The sequence below is a fragment of the Canis lupus genome, chromosome 17, assembly GCF_011100685.1.
Source record: "Canis lupus familiaris isolate Mischka breed German Shepherd chromosome 17, alternate assembly UU_Cfam_GSD_1.0, whole genome shotgun sequence".
NCBI classification, from domain to species: domain Eukaryota; kingdom Metazoa; phylum Chordata; class Mammalia; order Carnivora; family Canidae; genus Canis; species Canis lupus.
This window is the reverse complement of record NC_049238.1, coordinates 22886136-22906443: the sequence shown is the minus strand read 5'-3', so window position 1 is coordinate 22906443 and position 20308 is coordinate 22886136. Positions and strand designations below refer to the sequence as shown.

General features: G+C 53.4%; 1 protein-coding gene across 8 annotated transcripts in view; it reads right to left on the bottom strand.

Annotated features, from left to right (window-relative positions):
* The window catches only part of TOGARAM2 (TOG array regulator of axonemal microtubules 2), an 83784-nt gene that overhangs the window by 37841 nt on the left and 25635 nt on the right, over positions 1–20308 (bottom strand). For all 8 annotated transcript variants that reach the window (XM_038561166.1, XM_038561167.1, XM_038561168.1 and 5 more), the window contains 10 exons: positions 19425–19636; positions 18522–18712; positions 15324–15370; positions 12639–12805; positions 10029–10179; positions 9676–9837; positions 6869–7022; positions 6624–6729; positions 5542–5777; positions 3336–3494 (listed from right to left, as the gene is read on the bottom strand). In XM_038561166.1, the coding sequence (XP_038417094.1) occupies positions 3336–3494; positions 5542–5777; positions 6624–6729; positions 6869–7022; positions 9676–9837; positions 10029–10179; positions 12639–12805; positions 15324–15370; positions 18522–18712; positions 19425–19636 (1585 nt within the window). The remainder of the gene's footprint in view (positions 1–3335; positions 3495–5541; positions 5778–6623; positions 6730–6868; positions 7023–9675; positions 9838–10028; positions 10180–12638; positions 12806–15323; positions 15371–18521; positions 18713–19424; positions 19637–20308) is intronic.

Here is a 20308-nt window from a genome sequence, read left to right as displayed (position 1 = left end):
TTATGAAAATGTCCCTGGCAGCAGTGTGGTGAACGTCTCTCTCTGGTGACAAGGGCCACCATGATAGCCCAAGCAAGACATGATGAAGTCCTGAAATAAGGCTGTAGAGTGGGAGGAGAAAGGGATGGTCAGATTCAGGACCTGCTAAGAAAACTGCAGGGTAGGGTAGTTGATCAGAGGTGGAGCAAGAATCATCTACAATCTCATATTTCACTCAACCCAAGACTCTACTGATTGTAAAATGCACCATTGATTCCTTTTCCACTGAGCAAAAACAGAAATAGAAAACACTGGCAACTTCCAGTGCCTTTAATGACACTGCCCCATGTGGGGAGGCACCCCTTTCATGTATTATCTCAGAAATCGAGGTAACATTACTTGCAGGTGGTGCCCTTCCTTCCTTAGGCTGGGTAAACCACTGGGTGGTTGCCTGGTAAGAAAATGTGGAATTTTGGTCACTCCTTCCACGACTGTTTGCATTACTATCTAATTTATGTCCCATCACCCTATCTCCATGCCTCTTCTCATACACTATAACTTTTCATTTCAATGCTGAATAATAGAGTAATATTTCTAAGACATTTTCGGGAGCAATTAAACTCAACAAGTCCCCGCAGAGCACCCATGGTGACTTCTTAAAATAAATATAAAAGGCTAACAAGCAAAGAAAGACTCATAGTTTAGTTTCTACAATGCAAACCATAATTCAAAGGCTTATGCCACGAGCAATAAGGACCAAGTTCGAAAATGTGCAGAGAGTAAAACCCAAATCAAAATTGCTGCCTGGCCAGCAGCAACTGTGAGATGCCTCTGATCGTAAGATATTAAAATGTCGGAGAAATTGTGTGTCTTAGAGTCAATGACGTATGAAGGTCCTCATTTATCATCTTAGATGACTCAGTAAATAATAATGACTTCTAATGATAGAGGGAACACAGGCTTGGGGAGAAGGCAGAGGGCTCATTTAGGGACAGTCTGCACCAAAGACGACAGCAGGACATCTGACAGTGGTGATGGGTCCTCCAGAAGCATTGGAGGTAGAGCACTGGTGCTCAGACAGGGGTGGCCTGGAGGGAGACCCTAGGAAGCATCAGGTTGCTGTGACTGGACCCACGGAAGTAGTGATGGTGCTCAGGAAAGTTGTAAGAGGAGAAGAAGCTTGAAGACACTCCTGCGGCCATCTATATCCAGAGGGCAGGCAGGCGAAGAGGTGGCCATAGAGGAAGAGGGGAACCAGGGAGCGCAGTGCCATGGACGCTGAAAGCACGGGTGCCCTGACTGAAGATGGAGTGTAGTCAACACTGGCAACGTAAGGGAAGTCAGGATGGAGGGGGCATTTCCAGCTGGAGAGAATTAAATTTTTATTTCCATCCCCCTACCAACAAATAAAAACAAATCAACCAAAACCTTCTAGTTCTCCACCAATATTCCTCATTTCAGTAAATGACACTATCATTTATCCAATTGTTCATTTTAAAAACCCAAGCATCATCTTTGATTTCTCTTTGAAAGCCTCACCACCCACATCCTGTTGGCTCTGCCTTCAAGACACCCCAATCCAGCTCTCCCTCCCGTCTGCTGGCCTCCAGCACCCCTGGCGGGGCCTGGGGGAGTAACCATCTGTCTCATGTCCCTCCTCCACCCAGGCCCCCTCCCCTACTATCAATTCTCTAATGAGCAGCCAGAAAGATTTTTTTCAAAAAAATCAAGAAGGCAGCAAGCATTTAAAGACACACAAACTCTAGTAATCAGGGGGAAAAGCACTCGGAAACAATAATGAGATGACACTTTTACCCATTAGATCAATACAAATTAGAACTCCAGATACTGCAAGGTCGTGAGGACATAGGCAGTGGCGCCGTGGGAGGGAGGCTGAGGGGCACAGCATGCTCAAGGGCTCCCCACAGGGCTCGAGCTGCATCAGTGGACATGCACCCCTGACCACAGTCCTGCCCCCTGGCCATACCCCAGACACTCTCCCTGGGCTCCACGGGGGGAGCACGTGTGAGCATGGTACGTGGAGCAGGGCTGCCGTGGGGAGGATGAACCTCAGACTGTCAGCTATGAGAGCACAGGCTGGAGCACAACACAGAACATAGGGAGGACAGACCCCGCGGAGCAGTACCGGATGTGGCGTGTCTCCAGATCTGGCCGTAACGTCCTAGGAACCAAGGAATGTGATGATGGACTGACTGGGCCCTAATCCTAGCTTTCCAAGACAGTTAATCGGATTCTTTTTTTTAATAGCAATATTAAAATACTTTTTTTCCTTACTTTTTAAAGATTGCATTTATTTACTTGAGAGAGAGCACACAAGCAGGGGGAGCAGAGAGGGAGAGGGAGCAGCAGGCTCTATCCAAGGACTCCGGGATCTCCACCTGAGCCGAAGCCACACGCTCAGCGGACTGAGCCACCCAGGCACCTCAGTTAATCGGGTTCTATCACTCTCCTGCTTAACACCATTGCGTATCTCCTCACACTCCTACTAAAAATCCTCTGGTGGCTTCCGTCCCACACCAGCCAAAATCCTGACTCCTGACCACTGCCTGAGGGTCCCTGCCTGGCCTGGCCCTGCCCTGTCGGCCTCATCGCCTGTCCACACTGTCCCACTCACTGGCTGCCACACAGCCCAGCCTTCCTCTTCCCAGAACACCAAGCGAATTCCCATCTGGGGGGCCTTTGTATGTTTCCTTTGCCCGGGACGCTCACACCCCAGACCCCCAGTGAGTTGGCTCCCCATTGGCCCATCAGTTGGCCCATCAGTTCTCAGCTCCAATGTTACTCTCCAGAAAGATCTCCCTCGACACTCCATCAAAGTAGGCACCACCCCATTCTCCACCTTGGTGTTTTTCTTGCTGCATCCCTTATCTGTAACCTGAAATGATCATACTAATTTATTTGTTTATTTTCTGTCTATCCCCACCTACAAGGGGTGAGCTCCAGGATAGTAGAGGCCTAATTTTTCCCATTCACTGTCCTGTCCGGAATAATGAAGAGTGACCTCTGTGCACTATCCTTGAAAGGAATGGATGCTCTTTCAGAGGCTGGAGCTGGGATGGGTCAGAAACAAGAGAGAGAGAGCAGCGAGAGCAGCGGTGAGAGAAGGAGAACCGGAGGCGGGGAGCTCTGCGCATTCCTACAGGCCCAGCTATGCGGGTGGAGACAGATGGATGCTGGCCATAAAGGACGGACACAGCCTCAGCCTGTCTGGCTGTCCCTCCCGTGACCCCAGGAAAGCTGAGCTGTGTGGGCCAGGGCTCTCAGGGCTGGCTGGTCACCTTATCTGCCCTGGGCTGGCAGGTAGGCAGCCCCCAGGCCCCCTGGCCCTGCATCACCTGGTGTCCTGGTTAGAATCCTGGGCCAGCCTCACCAGGTTGTGCACCAGCATCTCTGTGCTATCCCTGGTGCCTGAGAGAAGCTTCTCGGCACCAATCTGCTCCAGGACGACTGAGAGGTGCTCGGCAGTACATTTCCGGACTGAGGGGTTTCGGTGGCTGAAAAAAAATACATCACAGTCAAGGGGTCAGACAAGGAATGGGGTGCGGGGTCCCTAGACTGCTGCACATGGATCTATAATTGTGCACCCACGTTTCATGCCGTGATGGGCTCTGAAATCTGTCTCATATGGGCTACAGGGAATCTTCAAGGGAAGACCAGTCACATCCGGCTCATAGAACCCAGGATGACAACGGTAAGCAGGAGAAGGAGGAAGGAGCCCTAAAGCCATGTGGTGCTCCCCACATGTACACGTGCTCACCTCCTCTGGGCCTTCCTGCATGTGTGCCTTCCCCATCGTTTCTCCACCTAGAAAGATCCTACCTAATCAGAGATCATTCTCTGCCTTCCCCAGCCTCCTCTGCAGAATGCTCCCTGGGACTCGAGCTATCCCTGTCCCCTGGGAAGAACAGGAGCACCCCTGTGGCTCCCCAGCCAGGCGAGGAGCTCCCAGGGAGGTGGCAGCAAGTGGAATCCTGTGCCCCACTGGTGCCTGGCACATGCCCACACTTAGTGGGAGCTAACTGCACGTTTGTTGAAGTGAACTGAGACAGGAGGGGGCGACAGGGCATCAGTGGGTGATTTGGTAACCCCAACAGGGAGAAGCTGAGGTCTTACAAGAGAAATCCAACAGGATGTCACCTGTTTCTTTTTCACCTTTTTTCAAACAGGGCCTGTGTGTCCGCAGTTCCTTAGGCAACACTGACCCCTTCTTCCACCAGGGTCCCAACCCAGCGTAACACAAGGGGGTACTTCTGGCCTCCCCCTACTCCCTGTGGCCCAGGGACCAGCTCCATTAGCATCTGAGTCAGAATCTGCATTTTGGCAAGATCCTCAGGAATTCCTGAGCACAGCCCTGAGGACGCCTGACCTTGCTTCTCGCAACAATGATCAATTGCCTCAGTTTGTAGTTAGCACACGCTCCGCTCCGAGCCAGGAGCCCTGCTGAACACCCTCTAGCCACAAGCCACTATTAGCATCAGTTTGCAGAGAAGGAAGCGGAGCAGAGGGAGCAGTCCAGAAAAAAAAACGAACTTCTCCCAAGAGTTAGTGGCCGCCACACTGCACACTCAGTAAATGTTACAGTAAAGGCAGGCGCTGCCTTTGCATGAATCGTTTCATTTACTCCTCACAATTTGAGGAGGTGTACACCGTTATTATTCCCAGATGAGGAGACTGAGCACAGAGCAGCTAAGCTCACCCAGGGTGTGAACCTCCCTTCACCCTTTGTACTGGGCTGTGGTGTGGCTGCTTCCACACAGCCGGGGTGGGGGGTGGGGGGAGGCCTGTCCCAGAAGCTTCCTGCATCAGTGTCATGACTGGCTCTGGGGCTGAGAGTGGTTTGGCCCTGTGGGATTGAAAGGGTTTGGGAAATGGTTTTGTTTCTCTTTTTAAAGATTTTATTTGTTTATTCATGAGAGACATAGGGAGGCCGAGACACAGGCAGAGGGAGAAGCAGTCTCCCTGTGAAGAGCCCGACGTGGGACTCGATCCTGGGACCCCGGGATCATGACCTGAGCCTAAGGCAGATGCTCAACCATTGAGCCACCCAAGTGCCCTAGGAAATGGTTTGGGGTTTGGGTTTTTTAATAAGGTGAAAGGCGCCAGGGGGGTAGGCAAGCACCTTCCCCTCCCCAGGAAAAGTCCAAGAGGTGTGAGCTGGAGTAAGATTTTGTGCCTTGCTCCGCTCAGAGCCTTGATTTCATCAGAAAGAATGCCTGCCCCACCCCAGGAGAGGCACACAGGCCGCAGGCTGGTTCTCAGCCCTGTCTCCGGGGACGTTACCACAGATGCTCTGAACTCCCCAGCCTTGAACAGAACACAGCAGCTCAACCCTTGTGGCTAAGGCTTGGGGCTGCCCCATGCTCACCTCTTGATCCCCAACCTGGCCCAAGAAGGGTGGCAGAGAAGCCCACCAGGAAGCAGGGTCTCCCTCCCCCAGCTAAATGTGTGAGGCACCTGCTCCATTTGCCCACTCCTCTCTCCGGGACTCTCCCCTTGCTTTACCTTCCCAACCCACCCCTCTGACAATGAGCCACCACGTACTAGATGCCCGCCGAGGTGAGGGCCACCAGGGAGCGGGCAGGGGTCACATTCTCCACCATGGCCCCCAGGGAGCGGTTGGCCGCTCTCTGGATGAACTCGCTGGTGTTCCCCATCTTCTGAAGCAGGCAGCGGGCAATCTCTTCAGCCTCCTGGTCCATGTTCTTCTTCAAGGCCCGGAAGAGGGCACCCAGGGTGCTGATGGCCAGTCGTGACACTTTGGAGCGGAGGTTGGTGACCTAGGAGAGGGATGGGACAGAGACCCTCCAGGACTGCTGGGCCCTGCCAAGGGCTCCAGAACATATGAAGAACAAGGCACAGGCCCACCCTCTCCCACCACCACCACCACCACCACCGCCCCTTGCAGGCCTAGGCTTTGCCAGGCTGGAAACGAAAACCACATAGTAGCTCTCGACAAAACAGCCCCATTTAAAAAATAAATTATTATTGTTATCATCATAATTATTAATTCCAGTTGAAATTTAAAATTTGAACATCTGAAATTTGTACAACACTTAGTCTTCCAAGTACTTTTACAAATAGTGTTCAATTTGGGTATCACAAATGCCCCCACACCCGCCCCGCCCCCACCACTGGAATAGTCTATTCCCAAGAAGGGGCCTGGCCTCCACATGTGATAAGAGCATCTCATGGCCCCTCCGGGCCCCATCTAGGCCCCAGCCCCAGCCCCAAGGGAGAAAGTCCTTGGGAAATGTTACAACTTCCCTGAGGTTGGAGATCTGGCTCAGAACACTCCAGCCCCTCAGTGGGACCTCTGAGTATAGAGGACAACACGGGCTGTGACAAACAGGATCAAACAGGATTCTGATTGTTCTGATTCTGAATGCCCAGAGATTAGAAACAAGGAAACTCCTGAGCCCAGTTCTCCAATCTGAGATGCGAGGGGACTACCTCCCACCTCCATAGCTGAGGGCTAAGAAGTGAACAGGGGATGCCACATTCCAGGGAGCCATGGTCCCTCTGGGGCAGCCACATGACCCTCATTGAGCGGTGGCAGCAGGGAAGGAGGACTGGCTGCAGGGTGGGGACGGCACACAGGACACAGGCTGTCTAGGTGGCCTCACCTCCCCAGTCACAGCCAAGGACACGTCGTGCAGCCTCCCAGCCAGGACATCTGAATGACAGGCCGCCAGGCGCTGGACACTTAGCAGGCCCTTCTCCTTCATCTGCCTGAGAAGCGAGTTCCAGGCCGTCACAGGCAGGTGGGGAGGGAGGAGGCCCCCATGCAGACCAGGGGCACCCCCACCCCCACCCCATCCCCACAGCAGGGGAGGCGGGCAGCTGAGGTCAGGAGAAGGGGTGCCCTCACCAGTCATTGCTCTCGAGGCACTGGAGAGCATCCATCAGCCCCAGCTCAGGGTTTGAGAAAGGCCTCAACTCCTTAAAGATTCTAGGATCCAATTCCTCCTCCTCTTCATCCCATTCAGGAGACCCCAAGGTAAGCACCGCAGGTAATGAGTTGGCTGCCCTCACGGAAAAGAAGAGGAACAGGGCACATTTCAGCAGGAAGACCCAGGCCTGGCTGCATCACGAGGTGTGCTCGGAGAAGGACTGGCCAGGGCTGAGAGGGCAGGGCTGTGCCTCCCCCTCTGGGGAGCCACAGACACCACCGAAAGCTCTACGTCTTGTCAGCCTTTTCCACCCCAGCCCTGCCAATCTGATGGCTCTAAACAAGCTGGCCTGCCGTACACTGCTTGATGCCATGTGCAGAGTCCACTGAGCCGGTGACTTGCCCCCATCTTGCCCTATCTGCGGTTGGCTGAGGCTCATAAGTCTGCAAGGAGGGAACCCCCTACTCACACTGGTGGTGTTCTAATGTCACCCCCTTCTGGGAACCTGTGTTATCAGCTTCTCCTTCTTCCCCCTCCTCTCAGTCCTTTGTGAAATTGCCCACGGGCAGGGCCTGGAAGGGGTCCAAAGGGGGAAGCGAGGGACAGTGAAAGTGCAAAGGAGACAATGCAGCTCATGGGGGGCCATGTGGTCAAGACATGGCCACACTGGCAGGGACAGCCAATAAGCAGGGATGCTGTTTAAAATTCAGGTCATGTTCTCTAGGCTCTCCTTCCTTGGGGGCAGATACTAGAATCAGAAAACCCTAGGAAGGGATTAGGAAGGCAGTTTAGCTACCTATCCGCTCCAATGCCCGAAACACATCATCGAGGCCTCAGAGACATGGGGACATGGGGGTCCCCACCCACAGTCCCTCAGCTCCTCCAGCAGCAGAGCCATGATAAGAGGGTCTCTTCTGAACCCAGAGCTCTCACAGCCACGCCTCACTTCGTGGCTACTTCACTTCAGGGGCTCATCTCTACCAGCATGATTGCCACATGGTGCCTCCAGGAGGTCCAAGGCAAATCTGAGTTGACAATCCTTTACTTAAAACCAAGACAAAATGACCTCATTCCTGGATTCTCTTCTTGGCTTTGCCATTGGATAAGAGTCATTAGCCAAAATCTTAGCCCCCATGGACCAGCATCACCTTAAGTAAACTCAGGTGACTTTGGGTCTCTGGTCTCAGTGCTATTGGCTATAAAATGAGTGGGGTGGATTATATAGATCAGTATCTCCCAAGTAGCAACCACTCAACTACCACTTTCATGACTTCTTGCCATGTCTCTTAACTACCTGTAATTTTAGGGGATCCCTGGGTGGCTCAGCGGTTTAGCGCCTGCCTTTGGCCCGGGGTGTGATCCTAGAGACCTGGGATTGAGTCCTGCGTTGGGCTTCCTGCATGGAGCCTGCTTCTCCCTCTGCCTGTGTCTCTGCCTCTCTCTCTGTATATCATGAATAAATAAAAAATCTTAAAAAAAAAAAAAAAACTACCTGTAATTTTACTTATATAAAATTCTTCTTCGGGGCTCCCTGGTGGCTCAGTGGCTTAGTGCCTGCCTTCAGCGCAGGGTGTGATCCTGGAGTCCCAGGATCGAGTCCCACATCAGGCTCCCTGCATGGAGCTTGCTTCTCCCTCTGCCTATGTCTCTGCCTTTCTCTTTCTGTGTGTGTGTGTGTGTGTGTGTGTGTCCCATGAATGAATGAATGAATGAATGAATGAATGAATGAATGAATAAATTAATTAATTAATTAATTAAAAAATCTTTAAAAATAATAATAATAAAATAAATAAAATTCTTCAAGCCAACCCACTTTTCAAATCTTAAATAAGTCTATCCTAAAGGGAAATTTATGTCACTACCATAATCAATAAACAAATACTGTCACAGAATAGGGTATTTGCAATAAAAATAAAAGGATGTTATAAACTCCGGCTATCAAATCGTAGCCAGCTTCTGATGACTTAAGCTGGAAGGAAGATTTCTTTGTTTAAAAAGGAGATTTCCCAGCCTGAGACGGGTGCTCAAGACCGGCACTGAATTAAGACTTTCTACTTGAAGGAATCAAAGGGATAGAAAGAGAATGGCAAAGAAGGATGAGTCAATATTGTTTCTGGCACCAAAATGATGTTCTATCCCATCAGCATGGTCCCACCACAGCCCACACTTAAAAGAAACTCTGAATCAGGCTGGTTGTTTTCAAATGTTCTTTAGCAGCAAAATCTTTCAAAAGTGAAATCTCAAGCCCAATATACCAAAAAAAAGTGAGGCAAAATAGATGTTGTTCTGGTAGAATATGGTCAGAGCCTCCTTTGGCCCTTGGCACCTTCCTGAGAATCCCGGAGGACCTTTGGATCCTGGGATCCCAAGCTGTAATCAGCCCTATCCAATGCCAACATTTACGAGGCAAACTGCAGGAACCCAAGGTCTTCACAGACCTCTTCCTCTTCTCGATATTTCCAGCTACTTTCGTGGATGCTTTTCTCCAGCATCTGTGATCCTGGTGCACCACTGGGCCCTCCAGGACACATCACACAGACTGGGCACATCTGCCCTTCTTTCAGTTACTTCTGGCTGCATTTCCCTGGGTCCCTGGTCTGGCCCAAAGACACTTTGACTCCCACACTATTCCTCTCTCTCTGGATGATCACCTCAGGCTGCCCTCTAACACAGGTAACAGGAAGAAGCAGAGCAGCCCAGGTCACCTTTGCCATGCCCCAAAGCATCCCAAAGGCAGCTCAGCAAGAGGGACATGTGTCCTCCACCCGGGCGGTCTGGGCCCTACCTGAAGCATGACGGGCAAAGCTGGGCTCCTGCTTGCTGACGGGGATGCTGGGCAGAGAGGCCCGGTTGGCCCGCTTCCTCAGGATGACACCGATGTTTCTGCGTAGGCTGCTCAGCCCACTGGGCACAGACACGGTCCCACTGCCCCGGAGGGGGAGGAGGCCTGTGGAGGCAGAGAAAGTCCTAGGACAGAGCCGGTCCCACCTGTCCTTAGCCCCAATGTCCTCCTTTGGACATGGGCCTATCAATGTCAGGATGGGAAGCATGGGGAGCTATGGGTAGTCCCTCTCTTGCCCAGGGGTTGGCCAAGTTGTCTGCCCAGCCTGAGGGAATCCTGCCCCAGGCACCCAGTACCTTCCTTCATCAGGGCTCTCCGGGAGGCCAGGCTCTGGGAAATAAGCTCCCTCTCCCTCTCTGGCTCCTTTGCCCTCTGGAGCAACTCCATCTCCTTCATCTGCCTCAGCCGCATCTTCTCCTGGGCAGACTTGGAGATGGTGACCTGGATCTGGCACAAGGTCAAGGCAAACTCTGTTACCTCGAGGACCCAACTCTGCTTTCTGTCCCTTCATTTATCCAATCATCAGGAATGCAAGTGGCTCCTATGTGCCATCACTCTTCTGGGAATGAACAAAACGACCAAGACCTTGCTTGCTCCCTGCCATGGAGAGGGGAGAGAGCGAACAGATCAATCTCTAACATCAGGCAATATGTACCAGAGGAAAGTCAGAGACAGAGGGTGACGGGGCTTCCATTTTAGGTAGGAAGACCCAGAGAGACTCCCTGAGGAGGTGAAATTTAAGCAGAGACATGAATGAAATATGGGAGCAGGGGCCATGCAGATTTCTAGGGGAGAAGTGTGCTAAGCAGAGGGAATAGAATGCAAAGGCCCTGAGGCTGGCACATGCTGGGCATGGTTGGGGGCTATGAGGACACTGGCTGGAGCACCCCAAATCAGAGGACGGTAGAACACTGGGTCAGAGGTGGCAGGGGTGGGCATAGCCATAGCACACTGGGCCCTGTGGCCCATGGTGAGGAGTCAGATTTGTCCTCTAAAGGACACAGCAAATCATTGAGGTTCTGAGCACAGGAGTGACATGATCTGACTTCCATCGAGAGTGAAGGGTTCCTCTAAGTGTTAACTTTATATTTGGGAATAATTTAATTTGGGGAAAAGTTGCCAAATGGAACCAAGAGTTTCTGTGGGATGGGGCTTGCACTAGCATAGCAAGAATGAAGATGACAGAATGGCCTGATTCTGGATATGTCCCAAAAGGAGAGCCCACTGCTTTAGCTGATTTATGAGGTGTGGAGCAGCAGAGAAAGAGAGGAGGCAAGGGCGGGCCCAAGATGTTTTGCCAGAGTAGCTGGAAGGCTGGAGTTGCCTTTTCCCGCCATTCACTAAAAGGGGACACTGGGGAAAGAGATTTTGGTGGGTAAGGATGCAACACTTGTTTTGGACAAGGTAAGTTTGAAATACAATTAGACACTAAAATGGAAATGGAAAATATCAGTTAATACATACTTGGCTATATAATCTAACTGTTCCTGCAGGTCAGGGGAAGGTTTGGGCCAGACGGGGAGATTTGGGAGTCCTCTGCATAGAGATGGCAGTTAATGCCAGGGACCAGCATAGGTCACAGGGGGTCAGGATAAATAGACCAGAGGCCAGAGATCTAAGCTCTGGCATGTAGAAGGCAGGAAGATGAGGAGGAGCCAGCAAAGAAGGACTGGGAAGGAACGAAAGCTGGAGGAGGCAGAGAACCAAGAGGGAAGCCGTTCCCTCACCTCCTTCCCAAGGTGGAGACTTCCAAGAATGAGCCAAAGCTGCTGGCAGGTCAAATTAGAAGACGACTGAGCTATGCTGCACATGGGAAGGTAAAGGTCATTGGTGACCTTGACATGGGCAGTTTCAGTGGGGACAGTGGGACCCAAATCCAACTGCAGTGGACTCAAGACTGAATGGGAGACCAGGCAGTAGATTTGTTTTCTTAAGATAAAAGAAACAACAGAGAGAGCCAAAGATGTTGATAGGAATGGTCTGATTTCAGGGAGGATATTGCTGATGCAAGAACAAGAAGAAATGCTGGGGCTGGGGTGCGGCTGGATGAAGCTAGAACAACAGGGCACAGCGGTGACTGAGAGGGATTGCTTGAAAGAGATGCCAGTGGAGGTGAAGTTATCACAAGGTCCAAGCTCTGACCATGGGTGTGAGCAGCCAAGGCAGGGTGGACGGTGGGGTCACCTTCCAGCCTTGAATTATTCTTTGTTTCATGCTCTGGCACCCTGGCTGGAGTGGGAGGGCTGCGGTGCCCGGATCTCATCATCATCATCACCGGATCCTAACAAAGCGCGTGCACACAGCGCGCCCTCCAGGGATGTTTATTGTACTCTTCTATCTCTATTTCAAATGCTGAGCACAGTTCTCCCATAACAGTGACTCTTCCAAGTTTTAGTAAATTCATCCAGACCAGGGAAGAGAATCATCTGGACCAAGGTCACCTTAGTGCAAGGTATTTGTCAGCCTGTCAAGCACAGCCTTTGGCTGATCTGCCCCTGAGTCAGCTGCCTCTCCGTTGCTATCTTGGGGGTTGGTTCAAATTACTCGGCTTGGTTCACCTAAGCCCCTCTCTACTCTCCACATCCTGCTTCCTTCGGAACCCTGTGTGACCTCCCTCTGCCCTCCCTTCCTCCCTCATCCTGCCCCTCAGCTCCCCACTCACTCTTCCCTTTACCTAGCACCCCCCTCTCATCCTTCTCTTCCTCTCTCTTGTTCCTCTTCCTTTCTTTGGTCCTCACCCATGACCCATCTACAGGTTCCAGCCTTAAGCACCAGGGTAGCTGACTCAGGGCTCTTTCTTGTCCTCCTCAAGCTGGCCCCACATTTATATATTTCAGAAGCCTGCTTGTGTTCAGCCGGTGGTCCACTATGACCCCCATTTTCTTTTCCCCTCACTTTCCAGATACCTTGGTACTGCTTTCCTTCTGGTCCTCCTCTTTGAACAAGGGGCGGGCTTCCTTGGCCTGGCCGGAGGAGAAGGCTGTGAGTGCAGGAGCGGACTGAGATGAGGGCAGGGCAGGCTTCTCAGGGGCGGCAGACCTGTCTCTCACAGGCAGGGCTGAAGGTCTTGGCTCTGAGGAGTCAAGAATAAGAATGGAGCTGAGGACACCCAGCACTCTGAAGCAGCACCCACCCCTTTGGGCTACCCCTGGGGTTCTGGAACCCTGTGGATGGTGTGACGTTTTACTGCCTAAGCCTACTACTCTCCACTGTTCTGCCCAATGCTTTCTTGGTGGTGAAACTTTATAGAACAGCACTGGCGGGCATAGAAGGGGCCGCCCAAGGACCAACATTCTCCTCTTTTCATCTGTGCATCCATCCTTCCAACCAACCATCCATTCAATAATTATCACACACCTTATTATAAGACAGGGAAGGGAGGAGGCTGGGCAGGAAACAGGGGGCAAGTCTGTTATCTAGGAAGTTCAAGATATTGTTTAAGAAGCTTAAAAGAATGTCAGTCTATCTTACCCAGGAGGTGTGTACCGCAGGAAGAGAGAAAATAAAACGAACCCAGTCGTCACACAGCATGAAGGGACCAGAGAAGTAAGCAATGCTAGTCTGATCCCCTCGTTTGACAGACAGGCTGAGACCCAGCACCCTTCACAAGCTCTTGTGATTGATGCAGTACAAATTCATTTCCAGGGGATCCCTGGGTGGCTCAGTGGTTTGGCACCTGCCTTTGGCCCAGGGCACGATCCTGGAGATCCCGGGATCGAGTCCCACATCGGGCTCCCTGCATGAGGCCTGCTTCTCCCTCTGCCTGTGTCTCTGCCTCTCTCTCTTTCTCTGTGTCTCAAATAAATAAATAAATAAATAAATAAATAAATAAATAAATAAATCTTTAAAAAAAATTTCCTTTCCAGATGACATCAAATCGGTAGGATCTCTTGGTCATTCTAGATTTTCCTAATCAATAGATTTCAAAGGTAGCATGTCTTATTATGGAGGCAGGATAGGGGTAGATTAGTCTTCTTTTAATGAAAGAAATGTTAACTGGGTTCTCCTGTTCACAAACTTTGGAGCTCACTGTCCTTGGGTGAACTTGCAAATAAGTTGTCCACTGGAATGGGGGCCACCATCTAGGGCTGCCTGTTGCTGGAAGGAGTGCCTGGAACCAGAGGCTCCAGTAGGGCTCAGCCTGGACCTCAGCTTACCCTGAACCTCAGCCCAGCCCATGCCTTCTGCCAAGGATCCCTCTGCTTGGATCCCAGGAGAAGGATCAGGGGCCAAGATGGAGGAGGGCAAAGGCTCCATTTGCCTAGAAGTAAGGAGCAGGGCAGAGGACACAGATGTCCGGGTGCCAGCTAATTTGGGGGCAAGGACTGCAGGAATGCCACAAGTTTGGGGGAAGCCCTCAGCTTCAGACAATACCACGTGAGCTCCTTGTATCCTTGTATGTGGTAGGCGTGTTATTGGGCAATGTTATCCCCAGCTAACGGCTAAAGGGTCTGAGAGGGCTTTAAGAACTTTACTATTTCATATCCCCTCTCCTCACCTCCACCTCAAGAGACATCCTAGAAAGCCTTGTCTGAGCAGCCTGGCCCCTACGCCCAAACCCCCAGGGACCTGGTTCTCAAGCAGCAGCTGGTGATGCAAACAAGGGATTAGTTACAAACTGGGTCTCCTGGCCCAAACCCCCATGCTGGCAGTTGGGGGACACTGTGGGTGCCAGTGTGTGTCACAGCAGACCACCTAAGTTCATCCCACCGCAGCCCAGCCAGAGAGCGGCAGGAGAAGCAGCTGCCGGAGGTCTCTATGCCAGCTCTGCTTCTTGGGCTCAGCTAAGGTCCTGACCCTGGGGCTTCTTGGGAAACAGCCTTCCCCTCACCAACTGACCCACTTGCTAAGCTGTACAGAGTGACCTGCCGGAATGCTGGACTAGGAGCCTGCCCCCTCCTGCCAGTCAGCACAGCAGCTGCGTCAACCCTCATCCCCATGCTCGGGGTGCTCAGACCAGATCCCCTCACCCAACTTGCCCTGGGCTTAGCCTCCCTCCTCCCCACAGAGTTAGGTCATCAGGCTGCAGAGCCTCCTGCTCCCTTCCGAAGGCTCTCTGCACCTGCTGGCTGCCCGCTCACTTCCAATCCAGTTGGCTCTATTCTCCCAACACCAAAACCCTCTGGGACCAGCTGACCAAGGGGTTCATGGGGTGTGGTTTAATTTCTCACTCCACCTAGTGAGGAACATTCTCCTCTACTTGCTTAAAACAGTGCAGGGGCGGCTGCACAATGTGTCAGAAGCATGGTCTTTGGAGGCATGCAAGGTGCATGCAAATAGGACAGGCTGCCTCCCATGCCAGGGACGGGGTCCAGCCCGCAGTCTCGGTGCCCCCATCCCTGTGTCACACAGGCACTGTGCTTCTCTCTCAGCTGGGGTATCGTGGAGCTCACGTACTGGTATACGCCCACATGCCTGGCACAGAGCAAGGACCGCTGTCCTCGCAGGTGGCACTGCCGGTGGCCTCGGCTTCCCCATCCAGGACATGAGGGGCTCATACCTACTCCAGGCTTAGTTCTGATCTCATACCCAGTTTAGGAAGCAGGGAGTTGAATAAGCAGCAAGTGGGGGTATGCATAGGGAGTACATACCCAGAGATTTAGGGGTCTTCTCCCGAGGCCCACTCTCCCGAAACAATCTTAAAAGAATGGGGGAGAAAAGAAGCACCATGAGAGGTGGCAAGTAGGAGCCAGTGTGGTGAGGAGCGCTGGGTGGCTCCGGGATGGCACAATGGGCGGGAGGGGGGACCCAGGGAAGGGGCTGCGGGTGGGCTCTGTAGAGAAGCTCTTGGCTAGGAGTTCAAAGCTACAGGAGATGCTGCTCCAACTGCAGAGTGAAGCGCAGGCTGACCGCGGGGAGACCAGACCAGGCCGGGCTGGGGCCAGACACAGATGCCGCAGACCCCTGCCTCCGCCCTGCTCAGGCACCCGTGGCTTCTCCCCGCTGCCCCTTCGGGGTCCCCCCCTCAGCATGCACCATGCTGGTCACCAGTGTGGTCTAACTCAGATCTGGTGGCACTTCCACACCAAAAGGCCTTCAGTGGTGCCTTGCTACTTCAGGATAAAGCTCACGGTCCTGGGTGTCGCACACGGGGCTGTGCGGCCCTGCTAATCGCCCCCGCCTGTGTCACACCAACACCGGTGCTGCCGTGCCGACCGCTTGCGGTTCCAGGAATGCCTCACACTGCTTCCTCCTCATCTTACAGACTCTCCCTCAGCTGTCAGCTCAGGCCTCACCTCCTCCAAGAAGGCTTCCCGGCCTGATTGAGATCATTTCCCAGAATGATGGGTGATGGGCAGCCTTCGATCTTAGCACTTCCCTCCCTAGACGTCGATCCAACGGTTTACTAATAAATCTCTCTCATGAGCTCCTAGGACACAGAGACTGTCTTGTTTGGCTTTGTTTCCACGGCGCCTGGCACACAGCAGGTGCTTAGTAGCACTTAAGTAAACGAATGTAGGGATGGGTGGGTGAACAGGGAAGGGAGGAAAGAAATGCTAATGGAGGCTCCTTCCCATGTGTGTGCTAGCCACCCCCGGTGCCTGGAGAGAAATCCACGTCACAGGAGGGTGGCACATGAGCAGATATTTATTGTGTGACTTACCCGTGCCAGGTACCAAGCTTGGCACCATGGGAGCCACACAGATTTTGAAATATGGCCTCTGCCTGCAGTGCTCCCAGTTGATGGATAGATAGGCAGTTTAAATAAAAGTGTGGTCAGGAGGCCCATGGGCTGGATGCCACATGGACAGCACAGAGGAGGCACCTCCCCCCACCCCACCCCTCGCCCCAGATCGCTATCCCCAGGGAGGGCAGGGAAGGCCTTGGTGCATGGACTGGTGGGGATTGAAGAACCACAGGAGCTGAATGGGGCCCTGGGGGAAGGCTGGTGCTGGGGCTGCGGGACGGAGTGGGAGGTACCCCCCGGGGCTCTGGAGGCAGGAAGGCCTCCTGCAGGGCAGCACAGAAGGCGTGCAGAGTGGCGAGCTGGGACAGGCCCTGAACGTCAGACCAAGGAAACTCGGCTTTAAGCTGCAGGCCCAGGACGTCATAAAATGTGAATCACATGGAGGAAAGGTCCACAGGGTGCTGCAGGAGAACAGAAGATTAGCACGCAGAGCCCAGGCAGCAAGCAGCCGGGCTAGGAGCAGTAGGGGGGCTCGAGAGGGAGCCGCTGAGAAACAGAGACCAAGGCAGGGGCAAGAGACGGGTGGCAGCCTTCGTATTTTCCTTGTTTACAGAAGACCTGGTGGGGTGTGGCAATCTGTCAGGACCGGAGGCCACAGGAGCAAGAGCCAAAGATGATGCCAAAATTAGAAATGGAAGGGACCTGGTGGCAGGTCATGGGAGGGAGGGAGGCTGGGGAAACGTGAGGTGGCCCATCAGTGTGGCCGTGATGGTGGCACAGACCCCCTCTCTCCCTCTGACGCCAGACCTGCATCGGCCAGGAGGACCCTAGAGATGCCCACCAGGAGGGTGGGATGTGGAGCTCGACTCTAGGGAGACCGAGGGCAGAGGGCGCATGAGGAAGACTCCTATCCCCGCATGCTGCCAGCACAGACGAGACTCCCCCGGAGAGAACAAGGAGCTGGCACACAGGGCCAGGACCAAACCGCAGGAATGGCCACGTGTAAGAGATGGACGCAGGAGAGTGCAGGGGACACTGCCTAGAAGGTCAAGAAGTGGGCTTCAGGGCGCCTGGGGGGCTCAGTGGGTGAGCATCTGCCTTTGGCTCAGGTCATGATCCCAGAGTCCTGGGATCCAGTCCTGCATCGGGCTCCCTGCATGGGGCCTGCTTCTCCCTCTGCCTCTCTCTCTGCCTCTCTCTCTCTCTCTCTCTGTGTGTGTGTGTGTGTGTGTGTCTCGAATGAATGAATAAATAAAATATTAAAAAAAAAAAAAGAATGTTTCAAGTCAGGAGGACAAAGAAGGAGAAGATGACAAGGATGTCACCACTTCACATGATGTGAAGCCTCGAGCAGTGAGATGGGTGTGATGGCCTGGGGTCCTGTCCCTCCAGCCACCAGGGCCACCTCTGAGGGGAGAAAGGAGGAAGGACACGGGGTGCAGAGCAGAGGGCAATGGAGCGCTCTCCTCCAGGAGCAGGCCCACCTCGGCCAGCGCTGGGAAGGAGGGAAGACAGAGGTGAGGGGGCGGGAGAGAAATGGGTGAATTCAGTTCCGCCAGCCCCAAATTGATGTGAGAAGGGATACCTCTCTCCCTTCTCCTGTGTCTCTCTGTCTCTGTCTGTCTCTGTGTCTCACACACGCGCACTGGCTCCATCAGTCTGGACTGACTGGGGATGTTCCAGGGCCTCTGAAGAGCTCCTGTGTGTCACTCAGGAGCCATAAATTCAGATTCATCACGACACAGCAACCCTCCACCCCCCTGGTTCTCAAACAGGTTTGAGGATGAAGACCTCTTTTCAAGCCCAAAACTTTTGTGAGCCATCCCCTCCCACTTCCATACACATACCTGGTAGTGCTTGTATTTTTAGTATCTGTTCATTAAGAAAATATGTAATAACAAAGAGCTACTGTGAATGGAGCTCGTGTTTTGTTCATCCCTGGAGACCCAGAGGCCTCAGGAGACGGGTGGACAACGGAGGCCGAGGGGCATGAGCAGGCGTCGGTGCTGTGACCTCCCTGGGCCAGTGGCTCATGGGTGAGCCAGTCCTCACGTGCCCGGCCCCCCAGAGCTCTGCCCTGGCCCTGTGCAGCGGATCTGGGGGCGGGGGGCAGCGAGAAGGGGACAGGACTGCAGGGCAGTTTTGACTTAGGGTCGCTTACCGTGTGCGGGGGACCCTGAGGCCCGTGAGGACATCCTGGCCTGGAGGCAAGCAGCTGGGAAGGGAGCCAGGTGTGCAGGAGGAGGTCCCAGCAGACACCCCGGCCTTCGGGATGGGCGGGATCACAATGCCCCCCAGCGACTTGTGCATCTTCTCGTCATTGCAGTGCAGGTATTGTCTGGAGATCTGCACCTGGAGCAGAGGTTGGGGGGAAGGTTTTGGATGCTCACGTTCCAGGCCCTTCACACAGGGCGGTCCCTTTCATCAGGAGCCACCTGGAGTAACAAGCAGTGCTGGGAAGTGTCTTCTCATTTTTCTTTTCAGCTACACAACCCTGGGACCCTCCCACCCACACCGAAAGCTCATTGTTTCCTTACCCCTCCACAACAGAAGACCTGCCGGGGCCCCCTCATCCCTACTCCCTTTTTGTTATTATTATTTGTTTTTCTCCTCACTTCAGAAAATCCTACAACATCAGAGATGAAAGAGATCTTCAAAAACATCTAGTCTAATATCTTCTTTTTATAGACGTGCAGACTAGGCCTAGAGGGGACCATGACTGGCCCAGGGTCACACAGCCAGTGAGCGGCAGAGTGGAAGCCAGGGCATGAGCAACTCTGGAACATGGAGACCAGAGAAGGCCTAGGGACCACCAAGTGTAGGACTGGAGGGCACACAGCCTGTGCTCAGCACCCCTGGGGCAGCCAGCCAAGCTCCCAGGCCAGGTACAAAGGCTTTGGATGCTGTGGGGAAGATGCCCCTCCCAGTGCCACCCCTGCCCTTGAAGGCAGCCCCTCGCACACCTCCAGAGAAGCTCAGGGCTCAGGGACCAGGGTTGGGTGGTAAAGAATGAAAATAAAGACAGGACAGACAGGCAAAACTCCGAGCAGCCAAACCACCTTACCTCCTGGGCACCGGGTCTCAGCCCCTGCGGACCCTGACTGCTCCCAGGTGGGTCCAGGCCCTTCTCCTTGGCTCCGCCGGCCTCAGGGGTGGTGGGGATGCTCTGGATGGGAGGCATCGGCCTGGGCAGTCTCAGGAGCCTCTGTGAGGTGGCCCGGGGGATGGCACTCCTCAGAGGAACTCCTTTGGGGCCTCCCACAGGATCCAGGGAGACTGGGAGGGGTGGGGCATAAGTTAGTCCCAGGAGCACGGGGAGTGAGGGAATCCAGGTACTGGCAACAGGGCCATATGTTCCAGGGATGCCTGGGATTGTGAGGGGAGGAGGAGATCACCCCAGCCCTACCCCCACCTCTAGGCTGAGCAAGCCGACACTGCTGAGGGTCTGTTCCCATTTCTATAAAATTTGGTAAAAAGAGCCAATCAAAGTCATCTATTTAAAATTCAGAGGCAGGCTGGACAGGAAGGGAAGCACGCCAGTACTAGACGAGGACTGAGGCCAGTGGGCTCCGGGCCGGCCTAGTGGCTGGGGGAGCTGGGCAAGTCTCTGAAGCCCCATTTGCTCTTCTGTGAAATGAAAGGAGTGACGTCAAGGGGTTATCCAAAGATTCAACGACTTGCGTACAACACCACGAAAGGACCTGGCACATGGCGGGTGCCCATAAATGACTTCGGTGCCCCCGTCCTTTTCAGCTGATGATGTAGGGGTGCTGCTGTTTTGACACAGGGGACACCCTGACCTAATTTAAAAGCAGACCATTACACTCTCAGCTCCTTTACGAGTAACTTATGTGCCCAACAGGCATCCTCTCTGCCCCTCGCCACACCCCATCGGGAGCAGCCGCGTGCCCCTGCCGTCCCTATGGTGGTGAAAAAAAAACAAATGAG